General features: G+C 41.0%; 2 protein-coding genes across 7 annotated transcripts in view; both read right to left on the bottom strand.

Annotated features, from left to right (window-relative positions):
* LOC135324676 (selenocysteine insertion sequence-binding protein 2-like) overlaps positions 1-19,708 on the bottom strand; it is a 34,479-nt gene extending 14,771 nt beyond the window's left edge. For 4 of the 6 annotated variants that reach the window (XR_010385965.1, XM_064501410.1, XM_064501409.1 and 1 more), the window contains exons 1-11: positions 19,559-19,708; positions 17,931-18,076; positions 15,897-16,086; positions 13,775-13,904; positions 13,124-13,356; positions 11,961-12,048; positions 10,113-10,258; positions 9,371-9,526; positions 5,070-5,171; positions 3,673-3,792; positions 2,286-2,418 (exon numbers count right to left, since the gene is read on the bottom strand). Coding sequence is in view for 5 of the 6 variants with exons in the window: in XM_064501410.1 (XP_064357480.1) it covers positions 2,286-2,418; positions 3,673-3,792; positions 5,070-5,171; positions 9,371-9,526; positions 10,113-10,258; positions 11,961-12,048; positions 13,124-13,356; positions 13,775-13,904; positions 15,897-16,086; positions 17,931-18,076; positions 19,559-19,603 (1,489 nt within the window). In the remaining variant the exon portion in view is untranslated. The remainder of the gene's footprint in view (positions 1-2,285; positions 2,419-3,672; positions 3,793-5,069; positions 5,172-9,370; positions 9,527-10,112; positions 10,259-11,960; positions 12,049-13,123; positions 13,357-13,774; positions 13,905-15,896; positions 16,087-17,930; positions 18,077-19,558) is intronic. The other 2 variants (XM_064501411.1, XM_064501412.1) reach the window with 2 other exon arrangements.
* Positions 19,709-21,560: 1,852 nt separating this feature from the next.
* LOC135324797 (cyclin-dependent kinases regulatory subunit 2) lies at positions 21,561-24,868 on the bottom strand. Its single transcript, XM_064501718.1, has 3 exons — positions 24,694-24,868; positions 23,273-23,400; positions 21,561-22,042 (listed from the first exon to the last, which is right to left on the bottom strand). The coding sequence occupies exons 1-3, from the start codon at positions 24,750-24,752 to the stop codon at positions 21,990-21,992; spliced, it is 240 nt and encodes a 79-aa protein (XP_064357788.1). The 5' UTR covers positions 24,753-24,868; the 3' UTR covers positions 21,561-21,989.
* Between the last annotated feature and the right edge of the window lie 1,757 nt (positions 24,869-26,625).

Here is a 26,625-nt window from a genome sequence, read left to right as displayed (position 1 = left end):
TTGCAGCTCTAGAGTTTTTAGATATAATTGCTATAAATAATCTGAAGCACTCACTCTGACTGTTTGTTTCATTTCATTAAAGTTGCGTGAAGTTAAATTGCAGATGACTAAGGAGCAATGTAAAGCTATGCTAAGTCTCATTTGCTTAGCAACACAGCTCTCATAGGGTAGGTCTATTTTACTTGTATTTTACAGAGGGTTTAAGGCACAGAAGCTTTAAATGACTGGCCAAGGGACTGAACTTGGAACTCCCAAACCCTGACCTAACACCCTAACAACTAGGCTCCATTTTCAGCTCACTACCAGTAAGAATTAAGGTATCAAGAGAGAGCACTCTTTGGCCAAACTTCTGCTACCTGCAATACAAATCAGGGTACATCAGCAATTAAATGAATAGGATGACATGAGTAACAGTGGAATGAGCTTGACACATCCTTCAGAAAACACACAGAGTTTCTGGCAGTTTGTGTTAAGCCATCTTCATTAGTGCTTCCAAAGTATTTATATGCTGGTCCTCCAATAACACATACAGTACTACAGCATAAACACATTACTTCATAAAAATGCTATACTGCAATGTTTCTTTTTTGGCTCACTGTAACAAATGCAAATTGAGAACACTGCCACAGAAGCTGTGTAGTATGTGAGCGTAGGTTGCTAAAAAAATCATAACTATAACTGGATTTGAAGCAATACATAAGTATACGTCCCTTAAACACCCAATATTTCTTTCACTGTGTATATCACCTGTTCACTTCAAATTCACAGAGCTCTTATGTTCCTGAACTTGATGGCTTTTAAAGTTTATGTCATCTTGCATCATTGATGCACTTCCAAAATTGAATTTGAACTCATATAACTGCTGCTTTACTATGCTGTTCTATCTATACATTATTTAATAAATGAAGTACTAAGTGGAAGGAAATAACTTCATCTGCAGTCACATTCCTTGCCTTTCTTGTCTGCTTTCTTTCTTTTCTGGTTATGCAGGTCAGTACAATGCCATTTTATAAACCAAACTTACATTTAGGTATACACTGATTTAATGTATGCTCTGAATATTTTAAAATACAAAGCTGAGGTAATCTGCCTAATACTTCCAGGATACCAACATGACACATCAATTCCTCTTGTGCAGAAGCTCCAGATATGAGCAACTTAATATTAGAAAGCAAGTATTCTGACCCGTACATTTGTACTCCCCTGTCTTTTTTGCCAATCTATGCATTGTGTAATTTTATATTCTGGTGACTGGCACCTCTGTAGCACTATATTTGACTGACTCCAATGAAAAAATTGCAAATTTCTTCATTTGCAGAAGAAGAATGATAAAAAAAAATCTTACAAATTCTCTCAGCCAAGGCAAATCTCACTGACACTCAGTATTTTCTGCTTTTTCTTTAAAAGCTCACACAGCTATTATATTAAACATTGTGGGTTGAATGTTCCTACGATTAGCTTTCTTTCCAGAGTACCAAAATAGGGAGAGAAGTTTTATCATCATTAAATTCTAGCAAACATCATGCTTAGTTTTGCAAAATGGATTGTAAAAACACAGCCAAGACTAAATTTTGACTTAAAACACAAAAGACACTTGAATTATTTGTTTCTGCTTCCTTGATAGGTACCGAGGAGGTTTGAGGGATTCACTCCATCACCAAAATCTGGAATTTTGTTAAACTGCAATTATTTCAGAGTTATCACGCACAACAGAACTCATTTTCTGGTTTGGGCTGATTGACTCTCCCATAACCCCTGTGTCTGCAAAGGTGCTCTTTCACTAAAGTTATAGCTCTAGGGGTCTTCAGCAAAGAGGAGCTTAAAAAGGCCCTTGTTACTGCACAGCAAAATGAGACCCTCAATTTTGCTAATGCAACTATTTGCTAGGCTGCGCTATAAACTAAATCATTGAACTGATTCAGGTTAAAAACAGATTTTTTTTTGCTGGTTCCCATTGCAACAGTAGCACGGTTATTTAATACAAGGCAAAAACCTCCAAAATCATAGATAGTTTCCTCACAGCTAACTTTCTATCACCTCTCATAGTTATATACGGAATTTTTTTTACAATCCATTGTCCTGAAGATTTCTCTTTCCTCCAGTTTTCCCCTAAACACTTCAGATTTTCATGTTTTAAACTTTGATTTTCTTTTGTATCATATTAACTGTGCTCCAGCCTGCATATTCAGAGATCATTACATATCAGAAATTAGGTTACATGTAAGGTTGGAACATCTAAAAGCAATGCTAGTTGAAAAGAAAGGAAATTTAATCATAACCAATACCTGAAAACACCACAGGTTTAGAAGACTGTTTTGACTTCCCTGTTTGCTGCTTCTGCTCCAAGACTGCCAACATGCCACCCAAATCCAACTGCACAGGAATTTGACTCTTCTTACCACTGCTCTTGGATGTTTCCTGAACAAGTTCAGTACAGATTAGAAACGTTCTCCATTTCAGCATGTGAAAGACTGCATTTCGTGTGGTATATAATATACTCTTAATATCTTCACCCAGAACACTTTTGATTTTTAACTTAATTAAATCAAAGTATTTTGATCTTTAAATATACATTAACTTTAACACAAAAAAAGATAAGTCCAAAAGTAACAGTAAATTGTTTGAATTGTTTTTACTAGCTACTGGGATAAAGCATAAGAATATCAAGTCTTTACTAAAACTGCTGCTTCATGTCAGGCTACTACTTTGATCCAGCTGCCACCTATCTTTGAAAAAGAAAAAAAGGCTTAATAGAATTGCAAAGTTATGTTAAAAGTATAGGACAATCTTGGGTAGTCTGTGAATCTTCTCGGGCATGTGATTCCAATCTACATAAATCAGCTTTGGTGTCTTTTTGAAAAGAGAGGTCATTAGCTCTTCCTTTAAGCACCATCTCCTGATAAAACTAACAGTAACCTTTTCGTCTGCTTTGAAGAGAAGGTAGAAGTAGTGTCCCACAGTTGGCATCACATTCAATAATTCAGATTTTAATAGTGTCACGTTTCAGACTAGAAGTTAAAACAAGAACATTCATGTTATTATGAATGCATAGTCTAGCAAAGACTAAGAAAGGGCAAGCTATGACTGCAGAACATGATAAGAAAATGACTCTCAGATTTTGTACTTTCAGAAGCCCCAACGGGGAGGTTCAATTCATTACAGCTTCTGTTTAATAGGGTTAAGGGATGTGACTTCCTCCTTCTGAGCCCAAAACCTCACCTTGCAGCAGAGCTACGCAAAAACCTACTCATCCACAAGGAACTACATACTCACCTCACTGTTGCTTCATTTTCCTGCTCCTTCTCCCAAGCTAAGCAGACCTTATATAAATAAGACAGAACCACTTTGAAGTGGTTCCCAACTTCTAAAGACAATCAGTTAGGACAGGACTTACGTCGTGATCAAGAAAGACAGGTGAAACAACAATTCCTTATACCTGAAACTTGCATACATTAATGAAAAGCTAATATTTTTTCCTAAAAGCTGCAACACTGAAAATGGGGCCCAGCAATTACTACCACTGAGCATTCCCAATCAAAAGGAACTTGTCACTTATCTCAGTGACAAAATATGAATATAGTCATGCTTGGACTTAGGTCTTACATTTAAATATGTTGGTCTCCTTTGTCATTTAGGGTTGCCAACTTATTTTCAAATATGAATTTAGTTTACCTGCATTTTCTTTCTTTCTAATGCAACAGATGTAGTTTGCTTCCCTGATATTCCATCCACCTTGGGCATTCCATCCAGCTTGGGAGAACGACTATCACAGGACTCTTCGGGCAGATCGACCTTTGAAATTTAGAGACCAAAGGTAACAAGAAGGAAGAGAAAATATTTAAAGACATACATAAAAGGAGAAAGCAAAGACACCACTGAATTCAAAGGGAATGTATTAGACTATCTACAGTAAAAGGGGTGTAAAGCTATGATCTAGACCTAAAGTAGTGAGCAACAAGATTCTTCTAAAAATACAACTGTTTATTGGGTGCTGTACTGATTAGTGAGACTCATGCTTTTCATCCTTTCTTCAGATTTGGGGAAAAAAAGAAAAAACAGCAAGGCAGCTTCCTCTTCAAATATTTATTACAGAAGAGTATGAACATCTTAATGATAGCAGGCCTCTACGGTTTATGTAGGTTTTGAGTAGTTATATTCCACTTAAGCTTAAAAGGCTAAAAGGTTTATCTCATTTAAAGTGCAGGTCTGCATTACACTTTCTTTATAGCAAAGCTGGTTTGAGCAATCAGTGTACCTTCTCCTGCTCATTCAGTGTACCATTTCCTGCTCATTCCTCCCTGTCAAAAACAAAGTTCTCTTTTCTTTTTTTTAACCACTAATATTCACAGTGAAACAAAACAATGGGACAAAAACTTCTAACAGCAAAGCTACTTTCAAAGAAAAAGAAACCTGGAACTTCACTTTTATTATTTCTGTTATTTTCTTTGATTTGAAAGAGTAGTCATAGTCTCAGTCCTTGGGATTCATGTATGAGTAACACTGGTATTAAAAAAAAAACTCTTCAGTGGAGATTCATGTTTCTTTTACCTCTGTTTTAACATGCACAGCTTTGGGTTAGTTTTAATGTAATAGCTCACATTTAGATGGATTCAATGTCAGACTCACAAGTTCTTACCCTTGCACAGTTTGACATTGAAATGTTACACTGTTCAGATGCCCTAGAAACATGATTATATGCACAATGCAATTATGAAATGCGAAATTAAACCAAAACATTACCTGTAGGAAGACAAACCACAGAAAGAGAATTCATTTAACCTAACTTCAAGTGTCTACAGTGTAGGTGTCTACATATGAGTCAGCTGTCCAGAGTTTAGGGAGCAGTTCACAGACCAAACAGGCATCTCCTTCAGGATGATATGGATACAGACTACACTGACTAGCTCTTTGCTGTCCACTGAGTACCTAAGGTGACTGGCATGGGCACAGGCCCACATCACAGGCACCTATGCTTAGTCAGATGAATTCCACCTTTAGTTTCACTTAAAACTTGCAACTTTTTCCTGCTTATTTTCTGAATATTCAGGTAAAGTCCTAAAATTACTTACTTCAGACTGCTTTCTGACAGCAGGAGAAAATGATGACTTCTGAGATCCTAGTCTGTTTCTCCTATCAGAAGCAGCTGCCAGATCAGGAAATTCTTCAGCATCCTAAATAAATAAAATATAAGATATTCTTTTTATAAGAACTATCAAGTTCAAATTCCTAAAACTGAGTTTTCCTATGTTTAAATGTTTTTCTCCTTGCTCCTTATCAAACACTCATTGTAATTTGTTTTACTATACAAAAACTCATGCAGCTGAGTCTGCCACCAACTGTAATCAGCACTACAATGATTAAGAGTCACCTATGAGGCAGCAAGAGCTAATTCAGGTATGAAAGAGTTATTAAAAAATGCTTCCAACAGCCGCTTGTTATTGCTGTCATCTGATGCAAATAATCAGACTTAAATGGCTCCTAAAGGAGTGTTTTTCAGATCGTTTAAAAGCCTTGTAAACCACTTCCCATCTTTTTCTAGTACAGTCTCCAGCTGCACAATCTCATCTTAAACATGTGAATGGTGAAGAACGAAAGAACAGGCAAAAGGATCATAACTCTTGACTATAGTATTGAAATACTGTAGAAACAGAAATACAGAGAAATCAGTCAAGTGATTAGGTACACTTGGATACATGAGTAAATTTTACTAGCAGTGGATACATTATCCAGATCATGGATTAACTAAATCACTGGTACAGACAGCTGGAGCTTGCTCTGCACTGGCCACCTTGTGTCCAGGGTAGCTCACTACTTCAGTCAGCAATGACCCTGATCTACCAGAGTTGTTCTTGTTTGATTGTTTCTCCTTGCACTTTTTAGCTGTGATACAATACTGCTGAACATAACAATGCTTCTTCTGGAGTCTACAATCTTAATTTAAATAGCCCATGCTAATAGAGTCTCCTGTAAGAACAGACATACTGAGCCAGAGCAGTCATACCTTAAATCAATATCCCACTTTTGAGAGAAGCTGGTAAGTATACCAAAAGAAAAGTGAAGAAAGGGAAAATAAATTTACAAACACACTCTTCTGGCTTAGGGACTTCTTGAACCAGAGGTAATATCTGGATTCAAAAAGCCCTCAGTGGAATACATTTTTATTTCAGCTTGCCCAATCACTTTTTAAATTCACATAAATTTCCAGCATTTGCAACATCCTGTAATAAAGTAAATAGCTAAAATAAAATATCTAAAATATAGTATCCAGTGTGGCATAACATCACCTTTCATTTGTTCTCATCACCTGTAACAACCAGAGGACATCAAACAAAATTACAAGAAAAAGCAAATAACTTATTTTTACTTTCTTGTCACTTCTGATTCCCTCTTAGTCATCTGTTTTACAGACTGAGAAGTCCTAGTTTATTCAGTCTTTCCCCATATGGAAAGTGTTTCACACCTTTGATCATTTCTGGAGCCTTTCCTGGATCTTTTTTAGTGTATGTGTGCATATATATAATTTTAAGGAGTGGAGAACAGACAAGAAAACAGAATCCATACTTTATTTAGATCAGGCATGTCCTGGATTTTTATGTGGTCATAATGTTTTCTATTTTCTTTTCTTTCCTAAAAATTCCTAATACCGTTTGCCTGTTTGATCAGTACTACCAGCACTGACCTGATTATCAATTTCAATTTCAATTTCAAAACCTCTTTCTTGAAGGAAAATACCCAGTTCAGAGCCATCACTGTGTACATACAGACAGGATTACTTTTCCCCACATGCATCACTTTATGCTCCTTAACAGGTTCTATAAATCAGTGATTTTTATAAAACTAGCAAGCAATCCAATTTATTGGTCTGGTAAACTTCTGCACAGAGCAGAACTTCCTTAAGTCTCCTACATCCCAAGAAACTCCATGCGTACAATCTTCTTATGCTCTTCTATTTCAAGAGTATCATACAAGCACTTCAGTCCTTTTTCACACTGATGAGCACTCCCAGCAAAGCAGGAGCTCTTGAAAGCTGTTCCCCGCTGCCACAATAGATGTTGCATCCACTTCATGGATTTTGGTGCAATGCGCGTATCCTCTATTACGATCCAACAGAGGGTTTTTTTCCATTTTTCTCTCTAACAGTTCCCTTATCTTCCTAATATTTTCCATGATTTCTGCTATTCTCTTTCTGTTTGGGTAATAAGCCATTCATAGCTCAGATACTGTATCATGGCATATAGTAAAAATGAGGATGCTGTCCTGCAGGAAAGCACCTGCAGATCTCTGATTCTACCTACAATTCAATAATGAACAGGTCTGTTAACAGACATTTCTCTTGCCCTTCCAGGACAATGAACAGTACAATGAAAAAATGTATAGCCACAACTCTGCCATATATTCTATACTAAAATGTACAGAGCAGAAGCCAGCAAGGAAGGCTCCTTTACACTGCCATTCCACAGACTGAACATTATGTATGCTAGATCAGACATACAAATCAACACATATACATAGTGCCATATAATACAGTGCTTTCAATGAAGCATTGTTAAACCACAGAATCACAGAATGGTTGAGGTTGGAAGAGACCTCTGGAGATCATCTAGTCTAACCCCCCTGCTCAACTAGGGTCACCTAGAGCACGTTGCACAGGATCGCATCCAGGCAGGTTTTGAGTATCTCCAGAAAAGGAGACTCCACAGCCTCTCTGGTAACCTGTTCCAGTGCTCAGTCACCGTCACAGTAAAGAAGTTTTTCCTCATGTTCAGATGGAACTGTCTGTGTTTCAGTTTGTGCCTGTTGCCTTTTGTCCTGCCACCAGGCACCAGTGTGTCTGGCCCCATCCTCTTTACACCCTCCCTTCAGATATTTAAACACATTGATAAGATCCCCCGCCGCGGTCTGCTCTTCTCCAGGCTGAACAGACCCAGCTCTCTCAGCCTTTCCTCATATGAGAGATGCTCCAGTCCTTTAATGATCTTACTGGACCTTCGTTAGACTCGCTCTAGTAGTTCCACATCTCTCTTATAACTGAGGAGCCCAGCACTGGACACAGCACTCCAGGTGTGGCCTAACCAGGGCTGAGCAGAGTAGAAGGATCACCTCCCTCGACCTGCTGGCAATGCTCTTCCTAATGCTGCCCAGGATACCATTGGCCTTCTTGGCCACAAGGACACATTGCTGGCTCATGGTCAACTTGCTGTCCACAAGGACCCCTAGGTCCTCCTCCGCAGAGCTGCTTTCCAGCAGGTCAGCTCCCACCCTGTAACTGGTACATGTTATTCCTCCCTAGGGGCAGGACTCTGCACCTCCCTTTATGGAACTTCATGAGGTTCCTCTCTGCGCAGCTCTCCAGCCTGTCCAGGTCCCTCTGAATGGCAGCGCAGCCCTCTGGTCTATCAGCCACTCCTCCCAGTTTTGTATCACCAACAAACTTGCTGAGGGTGCGCTCTGTGCCTTCCTCCAGGTCACTGACGAATAAGTTGAACAGGACTGGAGCCAGTATTGACCCCTGGGGGACACCACTAGTTACTGGCCTCCAACCAGACTTCGCACCACTGATCACAACCCTCTGAGCTCTGCCTTTCAGCCAGTTCTCAATCCACCTCACTCTCTGCTCATCTAGCCCACGCTTCCTGAGCTTGCCTACGAGGATGTTATGGGAGACAGTGTCAAAAGCCGTACTGAGGTCAAGGTAGGCAACATCCACTGCTCTCCCCTCATCTATCCAGACAGTCACTCCATCATAGCAGGCTATAAGACCAGAACAGAGAGACCTAACCACAGACCATACAACAATTCTCTAATGTGGGAGAGTAAAGCATTCATGATACTGATACACAAGTGTCAAAATACTAGTACACATGCTATGACTGAGTGAATTTGAAAAAAATCTGCAATTAGTGACTACAACCCTCCAATCAGGGGTGTAAACAATCAGTAACAACTCTGCTTCATAAAAATTACTTCGAGATTTGAAATGATACTAGTACCACAATCTTTAAAACCATGGCATCACTATGGTACCCAGTATATTAAATTGCTTTTTATTGGAACCTGTTAACATCCGGACACTTAGATCCATCATTCCAAATTTGCTCCCAAGTCTTTTCTGACTGTGCTTTCCATTTGTCTCTCCTGCCCTCCTCTGTGCTCATTCAATCCTTGGTAAATCAAAAGGTATGTCTCTTCCTTACCTGTAAGTTCTGACAAAGTTCTGATGACAAACATCTTAACTGAAACAGCTCCTCCACAAAAGAGATCTGAGCTTGAATATGTTGAAAGCTGGGTTAACATTTGGCCTTCCGCTACACACGTTACACTTGAAACAACAATAAAAACAACCACAAGAAAAACCACCTGTCCACTGTACCTCAATCCTTGGTGGTTCCTGTACTGTAGTAGTTTCATTTTGAGGCTTCTCTACTTCAGTGGATGATTTAGGTTTCTTTTTCTTTTTCTTCTTCTTTTTCTTCTTTTCCGACCCTTCTTCAGGCTCAGTTTCACTGGCATCATTTCTTGTTTCTGACTGTTGACAAAAAACATGGGGAGTGACTGTTACACATTGATTTATTTCAACATGAAAATAAAAGTAAAAACAAATTCAAATATTCACAATGACCAAACTTGTACTACTAAATCATATCTTAGTTAACCTACGCTAGAATACCAAGCGGACAAGGTGAATTCAAGACCTATCATAAATTCAGAGGTATTGTAAGAACTCTTCACTTGAAGAGCATTGCACAGTTATCAGAATGTATCTGCACTACTGAGATTTCTGTAGGAAATATCCATCCATAATTAGACTAGATTTCCGTGTTTCCTGTCCGATTCTGAAGTCAGAAATTTGAAAAAAGTCCAGCTTAGAAGTAATCTATTCAAATCAGCTATTTTGGAAGTTAGTGTTGCTGGAGCTGCACTGTCTTGTTCTTCTTTTTAACTACACAAAGAAAAATGTTCTAATAGATACAAGGTAATTTTAATTAATTCTTAAAAGCCACATGAGAAGTGGACACTATGTACGGAGTCTAGAAAAAATGGCAATGCATCATGTCAAGAGACATCATTAAACAATAACAGAAATGAGTTTAGAGCAGACAATTCTCAAGTACCTTTCCCTGACTATCCTGCTTCCCTTTGCTTCTGGAAAGACCTTCAGATGCTGGTGATGACACAGTTTTCTTTGGAGGCTGTGAAAGAACCATGGCCCAAGACACATGTGCCTGAGCAGAACCATCTGCGGATGTTTGAGGAAGCGCTGTTTCATAAAGAGAGATATGCAAAGATGTCACAAAAATATTTCTCAGGGATTCAGAAGCAAGGGATCAGTAATCAATGAATCAGGTATAGTACAGAGCCATGTTCTCTCCTCATAAAGAGTGAAATAAGATGCTCACTTGCACGTTTCATTTCTCCAGAGGGCTTTCTAGAATATACAAGCTGAAAGAGCTGAAAGGTTTTCTTCTGTGCTTTAGCACGCAAGAGTTTCATCCACACTACCATTCAGAGATATCAGTATTTTGCAAGAATTCATACTTCATTCATCTTGTAAATATTCTTAACACACAACAGATACTGAGCAAAATCTAAATTCTTCTTTAAGAACGAGAGAAACTTTACTGAGCAAATAAATACTGCAACTATTTTATTCTGGGGAATAAGAACTGAGGAGGACAGCATTTGGGGAAAAAATGTTATCAAATGACCTCAAAATTTCTGGAAAAAACTCATCTTTAGTAGGCCTTTCAAGCAACTTAAGCAGATCAGCCTGTCATTTCTGAATCCTTATTGCAGGATTCAGAGGGAAGATAAGCACTGAACTGTTCAGAGTGGTGCAGTTCTGTGCATGCACAGAAGTACAGTGACAAGCATGTAGACAACTTCAGTGCACAACATATTTGATGATTGCAGGAAGGAGTCTTGCTGACAATTCACACAATTTGGGACTTAGGTAACTCAATTACATCTAAATACTTACCTGAAACTAGCCACTTGAAATTTTTGTGGCTATTAAAAAAAAAAAACCCACAAACCTCTGCATCATCACAGCCATAAACCAGGTAAGCAAAAACAACAAATAGGACATTTCGGCACTAATGTGGAATATCACAGTACTCCACTGCAATAATCTTTATTAAAAGGTGTGACAAAAATAACATATGCCACAGAATAAAAACATGTACCTACTAGACCATCAGCTATTTAAAGTAAATCTGCTTACCCAGACTGATCAAATATTTACCTCTTGTTTATTCCTGAAAAAAATTGAAAATGACTCAATAGACTTCCACTACATTAATCAGCATTACTCTCTCTCCTCATGATCAACACAGGAGGCAACCACAGCAACATTTGCCCTTGAGCACCAATGAGACCACAGAGAAAAATAGGACAATCACAGTTCTGATCTGCTAATGAAATCTATAAGTAAGAGTGAGCTGCAAGTGATTATCTCATTTGAAAGAAACTGATAAAGCTTTGTATCACTTAAAATTGATCAAAGCCATCAACACAGTGCACACTACACAGCACATGATCAACATGCATATTAATGAAAATACAAGAAAATTTGGATTCATTCAAATATTTGCTTCCAAGATATTTTTGGCATTGCTCTTGAAGATTAACCTTAAATGACTTCTCACTTGAATTCCTTTCATGATTATCTGTTTGTATTTTGAAAAGCGTTAAATTAAAAAATTTTACAAATGTTACAAATTACAAAACCCATTCAAATCACTGTGGCATTGTAAAGAAAGAGATACAGCCATCCTGCTTTACTAAAAGGCCCCTAGAGAAGGGTTGGGGTTGTGTTTTTTTGTTTGTTTTATAATGAGCTTACTGTTTAATTCCTTGTTTATATTATTGTTCAACGGCTCCTGCAAATACTTTATTTTTCCAAATTAATAAGACGCAAATAGTTCAAACACAAGGAAATAATTTGTGTCTGTAGTACTTACCTCTACCATCAAATGAAGAGGGAATTAAGCTGGCTACTGTTTCATCTAAAGTTTTTGATGGAGCTTTGCTTTGCATAGAAACATCTTCCTATAAAATAGATGGTCAGATATCATAAAAATAGCAATATAAGCACTGCTCTAAATTGAATGAAACATTAAAAAAAGATCCCAATCCAAGCACAGATCAAGGTGTAGGAAATTTTGTAGCCCAGTATTTTTGTTGTTCTTCTTATTGGAACTATTTGGACCCTATAACACAAAATGCAAGCAGATGCCTGTCTACTGCAATACAAGCAAGATGATGTCTGCTTATATTTCACAACAGCGTCCAAACAATAATTCTAAGAACAAACAAGAAAGTTTTAATTTTCTAAAAACATTAAAAACAAAGTCCATCAGCAAATTCAAACTAGCAATGAAAAAAGAAATTACAGTGTCAGCAACAAGGTATTTTCTCCATCACAGGCATTTCCACTGAAAGGCAAAAACTGGAAAAATTATGCTATTTGGATCCTTCAAACAGAAGGATCATCTTTAATCACTGTTGAAAACTGATTTAATACATCTGACATGCTGCTGAATGCATCAGTATTGTATTTACTAACAACTAGGGAAACAAAGAAATCAACAAGAAAAATTAAGCTAAGCAACCCATACGTCTTAACAATATTTTCTTCCCTCCTTCAGGAATTCAGCTTCTTATTTTTATCCTTTAGCACACAACAATTAAGAACAATATTACAGACACCAGATTCCTTTTCTTAATCTGTTAAAACTGCTGAATAAATGGCTGCTTACTTATTATCTCCAGGAGAGAAATAAAGCAAAAAGCCATTAAGAAACCTCCAGGAATGTATGTGCTCTGTATAGGCAAGCTAGAAGTCTAGATCATAGCAGTACCAATCTACATTCTAACAGTACATGGCTTTTCCCCATCTACTGCCAGCATAGTCAGGGAAAGAATAGTGAGAAAGAGTAAAAGAGGAGATGGCGAGCACTGGCACCACCATTAACAAAAAGAACCGTAAAACCTCAGGCTATGAAACTTCCTTACAAGCTACTTAAGCAAGTATTAAATTACCATACTGAATGCAAAAATAACTTCTTGAACTTTATACAAGTTCTGTTTTTATGAGCTCCACAACATGAAAGCATCAGCTAACCTCTGTGTTGAACAAAGGAGACATCTGTGTCTTCAGTGGTTGACTAAGGCACGTAACATTATTTTCCGCTGAACATACTGATCTGCTTCTACACTGTACATCCAATACCTCACTGCTTCCCAAACTCTGTGACTTGGAGAAATCCAAAGCAGGAGCTTCCACAGCAGGTACAGGAAGACTCTCTCTTTTTGGAGTTTGTGTTGACTTCTTGTTTGTCACTTTATTGAACCTGTCTGAATAAAGTATACAAAGTCAAAACAACGGAACTTGCCTGTGATCAGTTCTATGTATGTCTTGTAGAACACCAATTGACATAGCCACAGTAATTGTCACAAGAACTATGGCTACACTTGCTTAACATTAAAAACAAAAAAAAAAGTAGCTATTATAATCAAGACGCATAAACAACACTGAATCCACAGCAATTGTAAATTCAGGTGCTTGCTTAGGAAATTCTTTGTATCAGTTTACATGAACCTGGAGAACCAGCAAAAAGGGTAAGTCATCGTTTTCTGTCAAAAAGTTACCTGGACAAAAAACTACTCCTTAACTATTACAGATTTAGAAACATGGTCACAAACTGGAGGTTATAGCACAATCAACTACTTTGCATCTACTCTATATATTTGTAACCAAACAGCACATTTGTACCTGGTTTCATGGAATCTCTGCTGCATGCAGAGGTCTGGAAAGAAGTCCTGTTCACAATTCTGCCGGAAGAGTCATCTCCATCATGCCTTTTCTTGTCTAATTTTTTCTCACCCTCTTTCGACCTCCTCTGCTGCAAATATTTGCGACATACTTAGTTGATTTTACTTGAGCTTTGTCAAATCATCAAATTTGCCCTAGTATAACTTTAGTTATAGTTAACTAACTGTGCATCTGGAGTTTGAACTTTAAGTTAATACACCGGAAACAGTTAATACACCATAACCATCAATAACCAATTAAAAAGTCAGAGGAACAGCCAGTTAGAGATTTGTTATTGAATCCTGTTAACATTTGGTTAACTGTGTTACTTTTAGCATATACTGCAGTGTAAGCAAGATGGATCTAACCCTTATGTTTCTAGACAACTGTACTTTCAAGATCTCATTAAAAGTAACTGGAGTATTTCCAATAGTTTAAAACCTAAACCTGGTCCTAAATCATCCAGTCTGACTTTCTAAAACTGAGTTTCATTTAGAAAAGGGCTAAAATCTTTTAAGCATTCCAAGCCTTCGACTAATCATCGTACCATGGGCAAAACCAGACAAGACTGATGTGCCAGCAACATCCAAAAGACTTCGAGCAGCCAGAAAGTAATTTGAAAAGAAGCACCTACGTGATGCCAGTAAAGCAAACGTATTCACACAAATCCTGAAGCCTTGTGATTCTCACCATTCTCTCTGGCATTTACCTTGCCAGAGTTAGGCTCAGAAACCAGTGTGGTCTAAACAGGCAGGAAAAAAGCACTAGGTATGCACTCATGCCAACACAAAAGAGTGGCATAACTTTTTCTGATTACAGGATACTGGACTAAGTACATCTGGTGCAAATACTTTTTTCTTGGGTGGGGGGAAGAGATATTTTCTGACCTCCAAAGTCAACGTGTTAAGGCCTTACAAGATGTGCTCATATTGATGCAAAGACACACAGGTCAGTTCTCTCTTAAAGCTCACAAAGAAATAAATGAACATGAAACAGTGCCAAAAAGACCATTCAACAGCACTCAGCCCAGCCCTATATAGATCAGAGAACTCCTCCCAGAAGTTAAATTAAATTTCTTAATATACCTCACCTGCACTGTGAGCCACATGGCTTCACTGTTTAACTTTTCTCTCAGCACTAAAAACGCTGATTTTACGTCTCTAGCCTTTGTATCTTAACATACCTGTTAACGCATGCTTAGGATCTGATCTTGCAGTTCCTCTACACATGCCTGACCACAGCAAAGATATCAGGTCTCTGCCTAGGGAATAAGGTCCACCCAGAAGGATGTGACTGGAGTACAGATGACTTTAATTTGTAAGGCTGTTCTCATTGTGTATAATCAAAGACTCGCAGTGTCCAAACACAGAGGGAAATGGCTTAATAATACACCTGATTTTTTTTTTCTGATTTTAAAATTTGGAGTAGCTTGTCTATTTTTTGTTTGAAAATTTTATCTAAGTTTCAGGGAACTTATCCTCAAATGGACACACACAAAATCACACAAGATGTTTATTAAACATCTGTTTTCCTTTTTCCTTTTGATTGAAGGAGAACATGTCTAACACTAACCCTTCTTCCCTCTGCACTCCAGCATGAGTTTCTTCTCGCCTGTGGATTGTTTTCCACCTGTAGCAGGTGGAATTCCTTCACTGATAAATGTGGTCTGTATCACTAATCAGCTGCTTAGCTGATTACAGCCATTGGGTCTCTCTAACTCAGGTCATGGCGGCTGACACGAGGCTCTGAAAAAGCCCAGACAATGAATGAGGTAAAGCACAGTTCACAAATACATGGTTATTTTTTTCCCCCATGCTACTTTCTGAGAAAAAAAATACAGGCCCCTCATTTTTCAAATATACTGCTTGAAAAACTGTATTCGCCTGAATTATAGAATTCCATAAACATCTTTGAAATCTAAAGCTGAATGTGTTAATACTACCATCCTTTCAAAATGCCACTCATTATTGCTACAAGAACAGAAAGTGATTATTCACTTCAAAAATGAACACAACATTTAGAAAGACTGACTTAAAATACGAATGTCTTAACTTTAATTTTTTGAAATAGTATATTTGCTTACCTTTGAAACGTTCCTACTTTCTGGTCTGACTGGATATGTTCGTTCAGCAGATTCACTGACTCTTCCAGAACTATTATAGTATGTAGAGTTGTTAGAATGATATTGTGAGCTTGGTACTGGATATACACTTGAAACATCAGGCGAATAAGAGCAGCTGGAGTATTCACCGAGCGTAGGATCTCCCACAATGCTATGTGAGGGACATTGAGAAAGACATGAGAAGTCATGGGACAAACTTTCAGCATATACTCATTGTCTAGATAAACACGTCATTCTTTAGCTGAGGAATTTGTTTAACAATAAGGCCATACTTCAAAAGAAAAGTATTCCATGTTATTTAAATTAAGTATTCACTCATTGTTATAGACTACTTTTAATAATACTTCAATTCTATTTTGGAGAAAACATGTATTTTAGTTAATATTTAAAAATACAGATGTTATCTGAAAACCTATTTCCAAGTTTCAAAGCTAGTCTGTATTATAGTTGCAAGCCCCATTTCTATGTAGGGATACCAACATTCTTTCTACCTATTTTTGGTAGGCTTTTTTCTTGTGAAACAAACCCAAAGCACAGTATAACTACACGGCATGCATTACATATTTGACTGGAAAAACAGAAATTTTAAATACTAAAACCTGTCTTAAAATGTCTCAATAACAAAGTAAGAGTATAGCACGCTATACAGGGTATGAGGCATGTACGAATTACAATACAGGATGATAAAACAGCCAAAATCAGAACTGAACTTAGCCATCACAGTTTATGAAAATACAACATGTCTGCAGCATGCCTTTTTCTTTAAAAGTATACTCAAAGTCCTCTTCCGATTTCCACCTACACTTTCTGCAGAAACTGTATACTGAGATGCAAATTTGATTAGGGAGGAAGAAAATTTCTCAACTTGAAAAAGTTGCATCTAATTTTTATAACAGTTTACTGTAACCTTGGGTAGATAATGAAAACAGAAAAACATCCTTATCAGAAGGAGAGACTTCAGATAACACATTTCTTATTGTCTGTTTAATTTCTGATAGACTGAAGTCAAAGCAACTTTTATTATCATAATTTACATGCAGAGAAGAAAAATAACACATCTGAGTTAAGATGGTAACTATGGTCAACCCCAGCAAGGCAAAAAGTCCACAGGAATACTGCTGCTGTCTGCTGGATTTTTTCAATGTTAAGAAATACCGTAGATCGGGCCATACTCACCTCAGTGTTAAATTTAAATTACAAACCAAAATGGGTTGAAAATACTGAGACTCCCTGCAGTATAAAATGGTTGAGGTACTAAGAAAGCTTACAAGGAATGTGTTCTCTAAGGGTCTAACTGAATTTCTTAGGACACTGCAATAATTTTGCAATAATTGCAACACTAATCCATTGTTTAGCGTTCTGCTGAATTATGGAACATGACAAGGTTCTTACAAAACTGAGTTATTTCCTATCCTGATATGTAGACTTTATTTCTAGATGCAACAATACATTTATAAATCTATACTGAAGGCCTGTTTCTAGGCCTCGTAAGAAAAAAAATTTAGAAACCCGTAACATTCTTAATGAAATTGCCTTTGCTGTGCGGTATGAGGGAATGAGAGGGGAAGAAGATCCAGGAAAAATCCCATACGTTATTTAAATGTTATATAGTAAGAGGAACCTTCTTGGAGGATCTTCCTCCTCCTTTTACGCAACTGTATTTATCCCAGTCTTGTCATAACAACTGTTCTGTCACCCAAGGACTGGATTTAACTCCTTCCCAAACATGAAATAGCCAGATCAGTCGCTACAGACCAACACGACTTCCCTTATTCTCCTTAACGCTCAGTAACAATACAGGCCCTCGTGAGCAAGAGACTCAGTACCAGATGTATGCCCGAAGAACAGAAATGCAAAAACCGAAATCCTGCAGACAATGAACAAGCATTTCTACAATTAGAATATTAACGTGTCACAGCTTCAACTTGGTATTCAGTGTCAGAAACTGGAAAGGTAAAAACGCCCCAAGAAATAAGATGCAGAAAAAATACATACTTATCCAAAGCTGGTTCCTGAACAAATGGGTAGCATGTAGTTAAGTACCTAGGAAAGACACATGTTGCTGAGGGTTCTGACCATGCCACAGTTACCGCCGCATGTTTGGGAACAAACGGTTTGACCTCTGCTGATAACTTGATGCCCTGAGAAACAAAACGTTTTTTGGCTACATGCATTTTGAGATTAATGTTATAAGTGAAAAATAATTCATCCTGGTGAGCTTAACCATCCTAGGAAAGCGTTAGTTTGCGCTCTTCTAACAAAATATGCAAAACTATAAAGGTCACAGAAAGGAAATGGAGGGAGAGGGAGAAGGAATTCTAAGGGAAATGTGACTGCTCTGCAAAACTATCTTCTTTAATGCCCACCTTTAAAATGAAATACTAACAGAGCTCCATTACAAAAATGACGGAGGCCTGCCTGACACAAGAGGCAGTGAGCTCCAAAATAAGAATCATTATTTTATATTCTAACAATATAAACTAAAACTCCTAACATGTGACTACCATTACTGTAAGATCCAGCTCTGGAAGTATTTAACAACAATGGCTTTGTGTAATCTAGTATTTTTAAGGGAGTTCGTGTGAAATGAATATTAAATTAGGCAGCCTTCTAACATTTTTGACACATCACAAATCTATTCATACTGATTTTCCATTTGTTCTCAATTACCATGGACTTAAACCAGACAGGTTTATATGAAGGGACATCAAAATGAGACTCAAAATGTATCTGTGGCCATGACAGTGTCGTATAGTTTTACTCACTGTAATTCATGCAACAAGTCATTTTTATAGCTATGTACTTTGGGGTAACTAACACGCTACAGGAAAACCGGGATCTTTTTACTTCCTGCCAAAGCCCATTTCAACACCTACAACAACACATAAGGCCTTTTAAAATACAGGAACAGTAATTTCAACGGTTGAGCATATAAACTAGGCTAAGAGCACCCTCTGGTGGCTCAACATTCACATCCGTTATAAACACTTAAAGAGGCTTCTTAAGTAAACAACAGATAAATTCAGGGCCCAATGAGCTTACAGTTATCAGGCAGATCCCATCTACGCACAACATCCATTTTAACAGTGACAAATACCGTCCTGATATGTACATAAATATTATATATATATACATCTATGTATATATACATAGATGTGTATTTTTATATATACACATACATATATATACACACACACATATATATATAAAAACCTGGGGAGGCAATACCGAACAAGCAAGCAAGGCACGAGGACTACCACGCTGGCTAAGCAAGCAATGTCCTAAAGGAAGCGGCTGTGATTTCGGGCTAACGGCTAACTTAAGGCCGCCTCAGCCCGATGAGGAAATCCATGTGCAACGCAACGTCATTTTTATTATTTGGGATTCGCGGCTGTGTCTTTGAAGGGACGGGGTGCCTGTGCTCCCCCACCACACTCCGCACTAAGTGAGACGCGTCTCGGTACCTCAGCTCGCCCGGACCCAGCCCTTCCAGGCAGCCGCGCACGCAGCGCGGTACCGGCTCGCGGGGAGGGAGGGGGGCGGCTCCCCGCCCCCGGTTACGTAAGAGGCCGGGGCGGGGGGAGGGAGGGAGGGAGCGGAGCGGGTGCTGCCGCCGCCCTTACCTCGCCGCCGCCGCGGCCCGCGCCCGGCCGCCGCTCCGAGGACATGGCGAGGACGGGCTGCGGCCCCAGCCCTCGCGCCGCCCCGCTCCGCGGCGCTCCGCTCCCGCTCCCGAGCCGGCGCCGGCCGATGACGTCGCCGCCAATCAGCAACGGCCGGCGGGGCGCGAGGCGGGGGCGCAGGCGGCGGGGCGCGAGCGGGGGGCGGGGCTGCAGCCCCGCGGGGCCCGACGGCTTGGGGGGGAGAGGCGGGGGGGGGGTGCGGGCCGGGCGGGAAGGGGGCAGGAGAGGCGGGAGCGGGCCAGGCGGGAAGGGGGCAGGAGACGCCGAGCGGGGGCGGGCCGGGGGGGGGGGCGGGCCAGGCGGGAAGGGGGCAGGAGAGGCGGGAGGGGGGGGGGCGGGCCAGGCGGGAAGCAGGCAGGAGAGGCGGGAGGGGGGGGGCGGGCCAGGCGGGAAGCAGGCAGGAGAGGCGGGAGCAGGCCAGGCGGGAAGCGGGCAGGAGAGGCGCAAGCGGCGGTTGCGCTGGAGAGACGCGCGCGAAGAACGCGCCCTTGGCAGCCCAGAGCCCTTGGTGTGATCCCTGTGCTGAGGGATGGCGGAGCGGCAGCAGGTCTTTCAAAGACCGACAGCGGTAGAGGGTCGGCAGCAGTCAGCACCCATGAGCCTGATGCTGAGGGCCTGAAGAAAAGCCAGGCTCAAGCTGGCAGTTTCTGCTGGTGGTTCTCTGGGTTGGGCTGCCTGGAACACCACCAAGACAGCAGGCACCTCTAGCAAGTCTGAAGTCAAGACCATGAGAATTATTTGCCTCATCGAATTTGACATAAGCACCTTTGCTACAAACACACTTGGTTAGGATGAAGACTCCAGAACGTTATACTAACATGTCAGCCCCAAAGCTCTGATCTCCACAGCCTCCAGCCATAGCAGCTAGATACAGGGCCATAAGGTCACTTACCTTTACCTGGCACTGTAACATCCCCTTTAGTGCATGCCCACATTACACAGGAAGAGCATATACCACACTGGTTAAGTGACAGGAAGATGCACCCATTTCTCTTGGCCTTCCCAACTTTACAGATCTAACACAAGCTTGCATTTGAAGTGAAGCAGCTACAGTCTCACCAGTACTGGGCAAAGTTATTCTGAACAGTGATACTGAAGCATCCATTCAAAAGAAAGTTGATTGTAGGGCTACTACTACAGGGCTCCAGTATGCCGTGGTCACCATGTATCAGGTGCAACAGGTCACCTCTGAACTTTTATGCTAGATTGAGCACACACACCAGCTCACCTGTTCTGGCACACCACTTTCTAAATAAGGACTAATCCAGCTTCTACTGTGCTGGCTATGGCCCTTTATACTTAAGGCAATTGGGTTCATAGTGTCCTGCTACCAGCAGCTGCTTTTATTAGAGGAAAAGCACTCCCTTTGACTATGCTTCTAAGGACTATTATCTACATAGCAAGACAGTACAAGCTTAGCTTCCCAGAGAAAAAAGAAAAAAGCAAAGAGAGTGGAAGGGTAGGCTAAAACCCCAGACTAATTAAAGTTTGAGACAGGAAGATAGTTTAGTACAAGCAAAGTAACCAAGCAGGAGTAAAAAGCTTGATAAAGTTTAGTATAATTAACAGCTTAAACTATCTCTATGTAAGTCACTGCAGGATGAGTAGTTGCATTATAATCAACCTTAACTCTGGAGTCCTATAATTTTTGGATGTCAGAAGCTAGTCTATTACCTCAATTTAAACAGCATGTCACCTGCTTAAATACCTTGAGGATTACCACCGCCAGTTTCATGTTCAGATTGGCTAGAAGCAGTTGCAGAACCCACTTGATTTAAGACAAGTTCAGGGGAGGGTCAGAAACTAGAGACTGTAGGGCAAAACAGTTCTCATAGAGGAGCAAAGTAGCTTCTCCCAAGTTTTCCTCAAGTGAGTACCCCCCCCAGCATGATGTTAGATGATGCTCATTTTGTCTGGCAAATTAAAACTTTAGACATTTAGGTATTATAGAGCATTAAAAATAGAGTTTATTTCTTTATGCCTACTACTGAACAAGTGAGCCATTGGATTCAAACATGCTACACTGTTTAGCAGAAAAGCTCAGTGTGAAAGTTACTGAACACATGTAACAAGTGATCATCTAGTCAAAACATGCAACATGTAAACTTTATAATAAACAAAAATTCAATGAAAAGTCAAATAGGCACTTACATTAACAGTAAAGAAAATTTCATTCATCTTTGAACACCATAGCAGCCTACTTGGAATTGCATTTGACTGAGCTTTGTTGCTGTGAATAATACAGCTCATGCACAGGTATGGATGTATGTTTTGTACATTTTCAAGTATTCACTGAATACTACCAACATATATACACTCATATACATAAAGTTCCAGAAGAAGTTTTAGGAGAAGATTTCTAGAAGGTAGTTCATTTTTGCTCATCCTTTGGAAGAGGTCTTCTGAAGAGAAGAATGTGTGGCTCTGTGGAAATAAAATTGAACAAAGCATTAGTCCATCCTTAAGTCCCAATTACAGGGACAACTTCTGTTCGAGAGAGCTTGAACAATAACTGAAGCTTACTATTAGATACTAAGCAGACTAAGAAATTAAGTCCACAGACAGGTCCCCATGTGGAACAATTTCAAGAACCACTCTGCAGTAACACCTTAGGAATCCAAACATGCTTTCAAAATTTTTATACTGGAACTTGGCAACCCCCTAATTTGAGATATTTACAGGAAGGAAGTACAGAAATACATCAGACTTGGTACTAGTTCTGTCTCTGTACACTAGGCTATTTCATGAACTTTATCACTGTAACTTGCTCTAACAAGCTAGTGATGTTGTCCTGGTCAGGTACATGCTAACTGTCAAGCAACAAAAACCACTTAGTTACATTAGTATAGGCAGCTTACAACTAAGTCAGGTCAATAACGTAAGCTCCTCCAAAAAAGCCCCAGGCAATACATTCAAAGTATCAAAGTTGTCCAGATAAGGCAAACACTGGAAGATTAGGCTAATTGTTTCTTTCGGATCTTTGGAAACTTGGAACTGTGTGAGACTAGTTGCGATTCATCCATCACCAATTAAATTACCCTTTGGCCAGTCTTGTCAATGTTATCTTGGATGGCTGTTTTTATTACACTATACTTAGGTTTTAGAGCTTCACACCCCATTAATTGAAGGACTTTGGCTTTAGTGTAGCTTTTAGCAGGCACTGTAGCTAGAGCTTAAACTGTGCTGTAGACTTTTCAGAACATTAACACAGGACCTTGTTTAGGAGGGCATCTGCTAGGGTTTTGTGGGTGTGAAAACTTACTAGTTTCATGATATAAAGTTATGCTGCTTTATGAAGTTTGGGGCCATCACTGAGATATTAACACTGTTCAACATCTCAGTAAAACCTATTTCTATAGGCAGAGGTAGGAGCATCAAGCCTAGCATGTTTTGTCTGCTAAGAGACTGCAGATACCTAGAAGGTGGCTACCATTTTACCTGACCAGTTCTGGGAATAAGAAGGGAAAGTTTAGTCTAAAGGCTGCTACATTGCCTGCTTTCCCAAGCAGCTAAAGTAGCAAGCAGATAAAGAGGAGTCTAAACATCTAGTAGGAAATTCCAACTGGATTCTAGAGCAAAAGCAATTACACCCTTGAACCTTCAGTTCCAGGCACCAAACAGTTGATATTTTAGACTTTGTACATCTGTGCTTACCTGGCTCATGGATCATATAGTGAACCCAGCCAAGACTTTGCTGAACACCAAGTCGTCTCCATTCCTCTTCAGACATTAGATGGGTTTTTGGTACTTGTTTTGAAAGTTCTCTTGGCAGCATCACATGTCTGTAGAAGTTTAATAATCTCATATTATATACCTTAATGCCTGTCTTGGTAGACACTAAAAAACTTGCACATATCAATATTGAAAGATAGTAAGCAAGTTCAGTTATGAATACCAACATCTTCCCTAGCCTCAGGTGTCAATAGATTCTACTAAATAATTTGATTACTATGCATCAATTGCAAAAGACATTTTGAAATTCACTCTGTCTACAAAACATTACACATTCCTGCTTCCTGAAATGCAGGAGTCATCCCCCCACATGCTATAATCACTCTATTGTATAGAGGTACATATACCCCAGCACCTGGCTGTTATATCAGCAACTAGACTAACATGGCTTGAAATATATGAACTTTGCACTTTTAGAGTGATTGCAAAATACTAACAGGAGTGATCTTATCAACCACAAATATCTATTTTCTCTCCTCCTCCCCCCCTCCGAGATTAAGGTGGTAGTGGTTGGGAAACACATTAACTGCACTTAAAAGCCTGATCTGCCAGCTGAGGGGAAGCACAAAGCCTGCTTTTCACATGTGCAAGTTCTTTTATTACTTAATAGAAAGCAGAGGCAAGTATTCGGTCTAGCTTTTGAGATCAAAAGTGACTTTAATAGTAAGAGTCAAGTGATTAACTGGCACTGTACTTCTATATACAGAAGTTAGCAAAAAGCTGTTTTGTAATAGCAAATTCAGGGACTGAACTTGAACAGCATCAGTTACTGAGGCAGTACAGGACGTTACTCGCAGTTCCGTGGAGGCTCCTGAGCACCCGGGCTCGAGTGCCCAGCTTCACTTTGCTGAGGCACAAAGCGGGGCGGCAGCAGCACCCGCGGCAGCCTCGGAGGCACAAGCCCTCCAAGCGGTCGCGCCACCAGAGGAGCGGGGCGGCCGGGGCTACCGCCACGCGGCGGCCGCCGCCCAGTCTCGTCACCCGGGGCTGAGCGCCCTCCGCCACGGGGGCCTCGCGGGCTTCGCCCCCACCCCCCTCTCCCCTTTCGGCGCCCCCTGAGTGGGGCTGGCGCTGCCCGCTCACCGGAGGCCATTCCAGAAGGGCCCAGACCAGCGCCCCGTCCCCCCTGCCCCGCCGGCTAAAATCTCTGCGAGCGCCCGCGCTGCAGAGGCGGAACGCTGCTCCCCCCCACTCCCCGCCGGCCGGAGGCCACCGCGGAGGCGGCGGCGCAGGGCCGCTCCCAGGGCCGCGCTCCCCACAACGGCGGGGAGAGGCGCCCGCCCAAGCCACCCCCAGCAAGGGCCGGCAGGGAGCACCCCCTCGCCCCCGGCCCGGTCTCGTACCGGTACTCGTACTGCTCGTCGAAATACTTGTCGGAATAGTAGATCTGCTTGTGGGCCATGGCGCGGGGCGGTGGCGGCGGTGACGGCACGGCGCGCTCCCCTCACGGACGGCTGCCGCAGACTAACCGCCCGCTGCCGCGCCCCACTCGATTTGAATCTAGCAGCTCCATGCTCATTGGCGGGCTGCGCCAGCCAATGGCGCGCCGCGCGGCCGCGCCGGCGGAGGCGGCTGTGTGACTCGGGCTCTCGCCTTTCCACCAATCCCCGGAAGCGACTGTGGGAGATTACGTAAGAGGGTGACGGTTGGGAGCGGGGCGGAGGCGCGCGCACGTCGGCCCCAACGTGAGCTCTGGGCTCTGCGGCGTTTCCAAGGCAGCGGCGCCCCGCGTGAGCCCCGGCGGCGCCGTGATTGGCCAACTGCAGCCGGGCGCCGGGCGGTTCCAGCAGTTTCTAGAGCTGCCTCGGCGGTGTGTGGGGGCGAGACCGTCGGGACCTTTAGTGGCGGCTGCTGCTCTGCCGGGTGGCAATCCGTTGGTATGGCTGCTGCGGCCGCCCCTAGCAGCATATGTAGCTGTAGTGCTCCGCTCTGCAGGGCTGGCCTTGTGGCTCGTGGCAGGCGGTGGGGAGGGAGCCTGCTCTGATCCGCTAATAAAGCTTAAGGTTTCCCTTAAACGTGCGCTCTGCCCTCACGTTACTTCTGTGTTACATCCCCTGGGGCCTAGTTGGGTTTATGAACTCCTGGTATACTCAGCCCTGGCTATTCCTATGCAAACAGATCTGTCCCCTGGCAGGCTGAACAAACGGTTTTCCAGGAAATTTTTCTTGTAATGCAGAGACTACTGAGGGACTATCATAGTGTTCCTTTTACTGCTTTTATGTTGGTTTCAGAACAGTGGTAACAGTGCAGGCTTAGAGTGCAGCAGAAAATAGGTAGGAGGGAGCAGGGACGTTCACAGCTGTGTAGCTTCTGTGGAAGCAGATTCCCACTTAGAAGCATTCCGAATAGTGGGAGTAGCATTCTGAATACTAGAAAAATAGCATAGTTAATACTTCTGTTGTAAAATCAAGTAGCGACTTCTCAGAGTTTGACTACAGATATTTCAGTTTCTAGGCTATGAATGTTATTTTTAACATGAAACTTAGATAAGAATGTTATTTTTAACATGAAACTTAGATAAAACAGTAGATAAATATTGAATTCTGCACTTTTCTAAATTCCAGTGGTATTTCTTGGGTGTAATGCCGGCTTAGGATTAGGTAAGCCTCTCTAATGTGTACATCACCAGGAAGGGTGGGCTCAGTATTCCTTTCTTGCTCACCTTTTGCATTCTCCATCTGCAGTATGTTCTTTTCCTCTTCTTGTCATGTTCTTCTCTTCTTGTCGTGCTTCTAAAGTAAGAGAAGACTAGTTTAATTTTCTGCTGCCATAGTGCTAGCACACTTGCGCAGTCCTTCTGATCATGTAATAGATATAGCTGAAAACTATTCTAGTGGAAAAAAAGGTCCGATCTGTAGCCGTGTGAGGCTCTAGTACTGACACGCTATCTATCCATATTCATGGATAGCTACTGTTTTTAACAGCAGCTCACTGAAAGTGGCCTTGTGACTGGTACTGCAGCCTGAATGTGAAGTTAAATGCTAAAGGTTAAACAGTCTCCTAACCATTAAAAGGTGTTTGCCCATCTCTAACATATAACATGGCCTCGAGTAATGATTATGAATGGTAGTGGTGCATGCTAATGCTTCTCATAACCCACCAGTAATATTTCTCTCTTCACTGGACTGAATCTTTGGGATTGTCAAAATTCCTGTTGTTAACAAAGATCCTCAATAGGAATATCAATTCTAATAAAATCTTGTAAGTACATGTAAGTACAGATTACCTGTAAGTTTTCCAACATGTTATCTGGATTCTTTGAAACAAAATACAGG

This window comes from Dromaius novaehollandiae, chromosome Z, assembly GCF_036370855.1.
Source record: "Dromaius novaehollandiae isolate bDroNov1 chromosome Z, bDroNov1.hap1, whole genome shotgun sequence".
Taxonomy (NCBI): domain Eukaryota; kingdom Metazoa; phylum Chordata; class Aves; order Casuariiformes; family Dromaiidae; genus Dromaius; species Dromaius novaehollandiae.
Note: the sequence above shows the minus strand (reverse complement) of the source record. Positions and strands in the feature narration are given on the sequence as shown.

Coding starts and splice junctions, on each gene's coding strand:
- LOC135324797 (XM_064501718.1), bottom strand. CDS start 24,752: ATGGCCCACAAGCAGATCTACTATTCCGACAAGTATTTCGACGAGCAG. Junction 23,401..24,693: donor GACGAGCAGTACGAGTACCG/GTACGAGACCGG, acceptor AAACTTCTACAG/ACATGTGATGCTGCCAAGAG. Junction 22,043..23,272: donor CTATATGATCCATGAGCCAG/GTAAGCACAGAT, acceptor TTATTTCCACAG/AGCCACACATTCTTCTCTTC.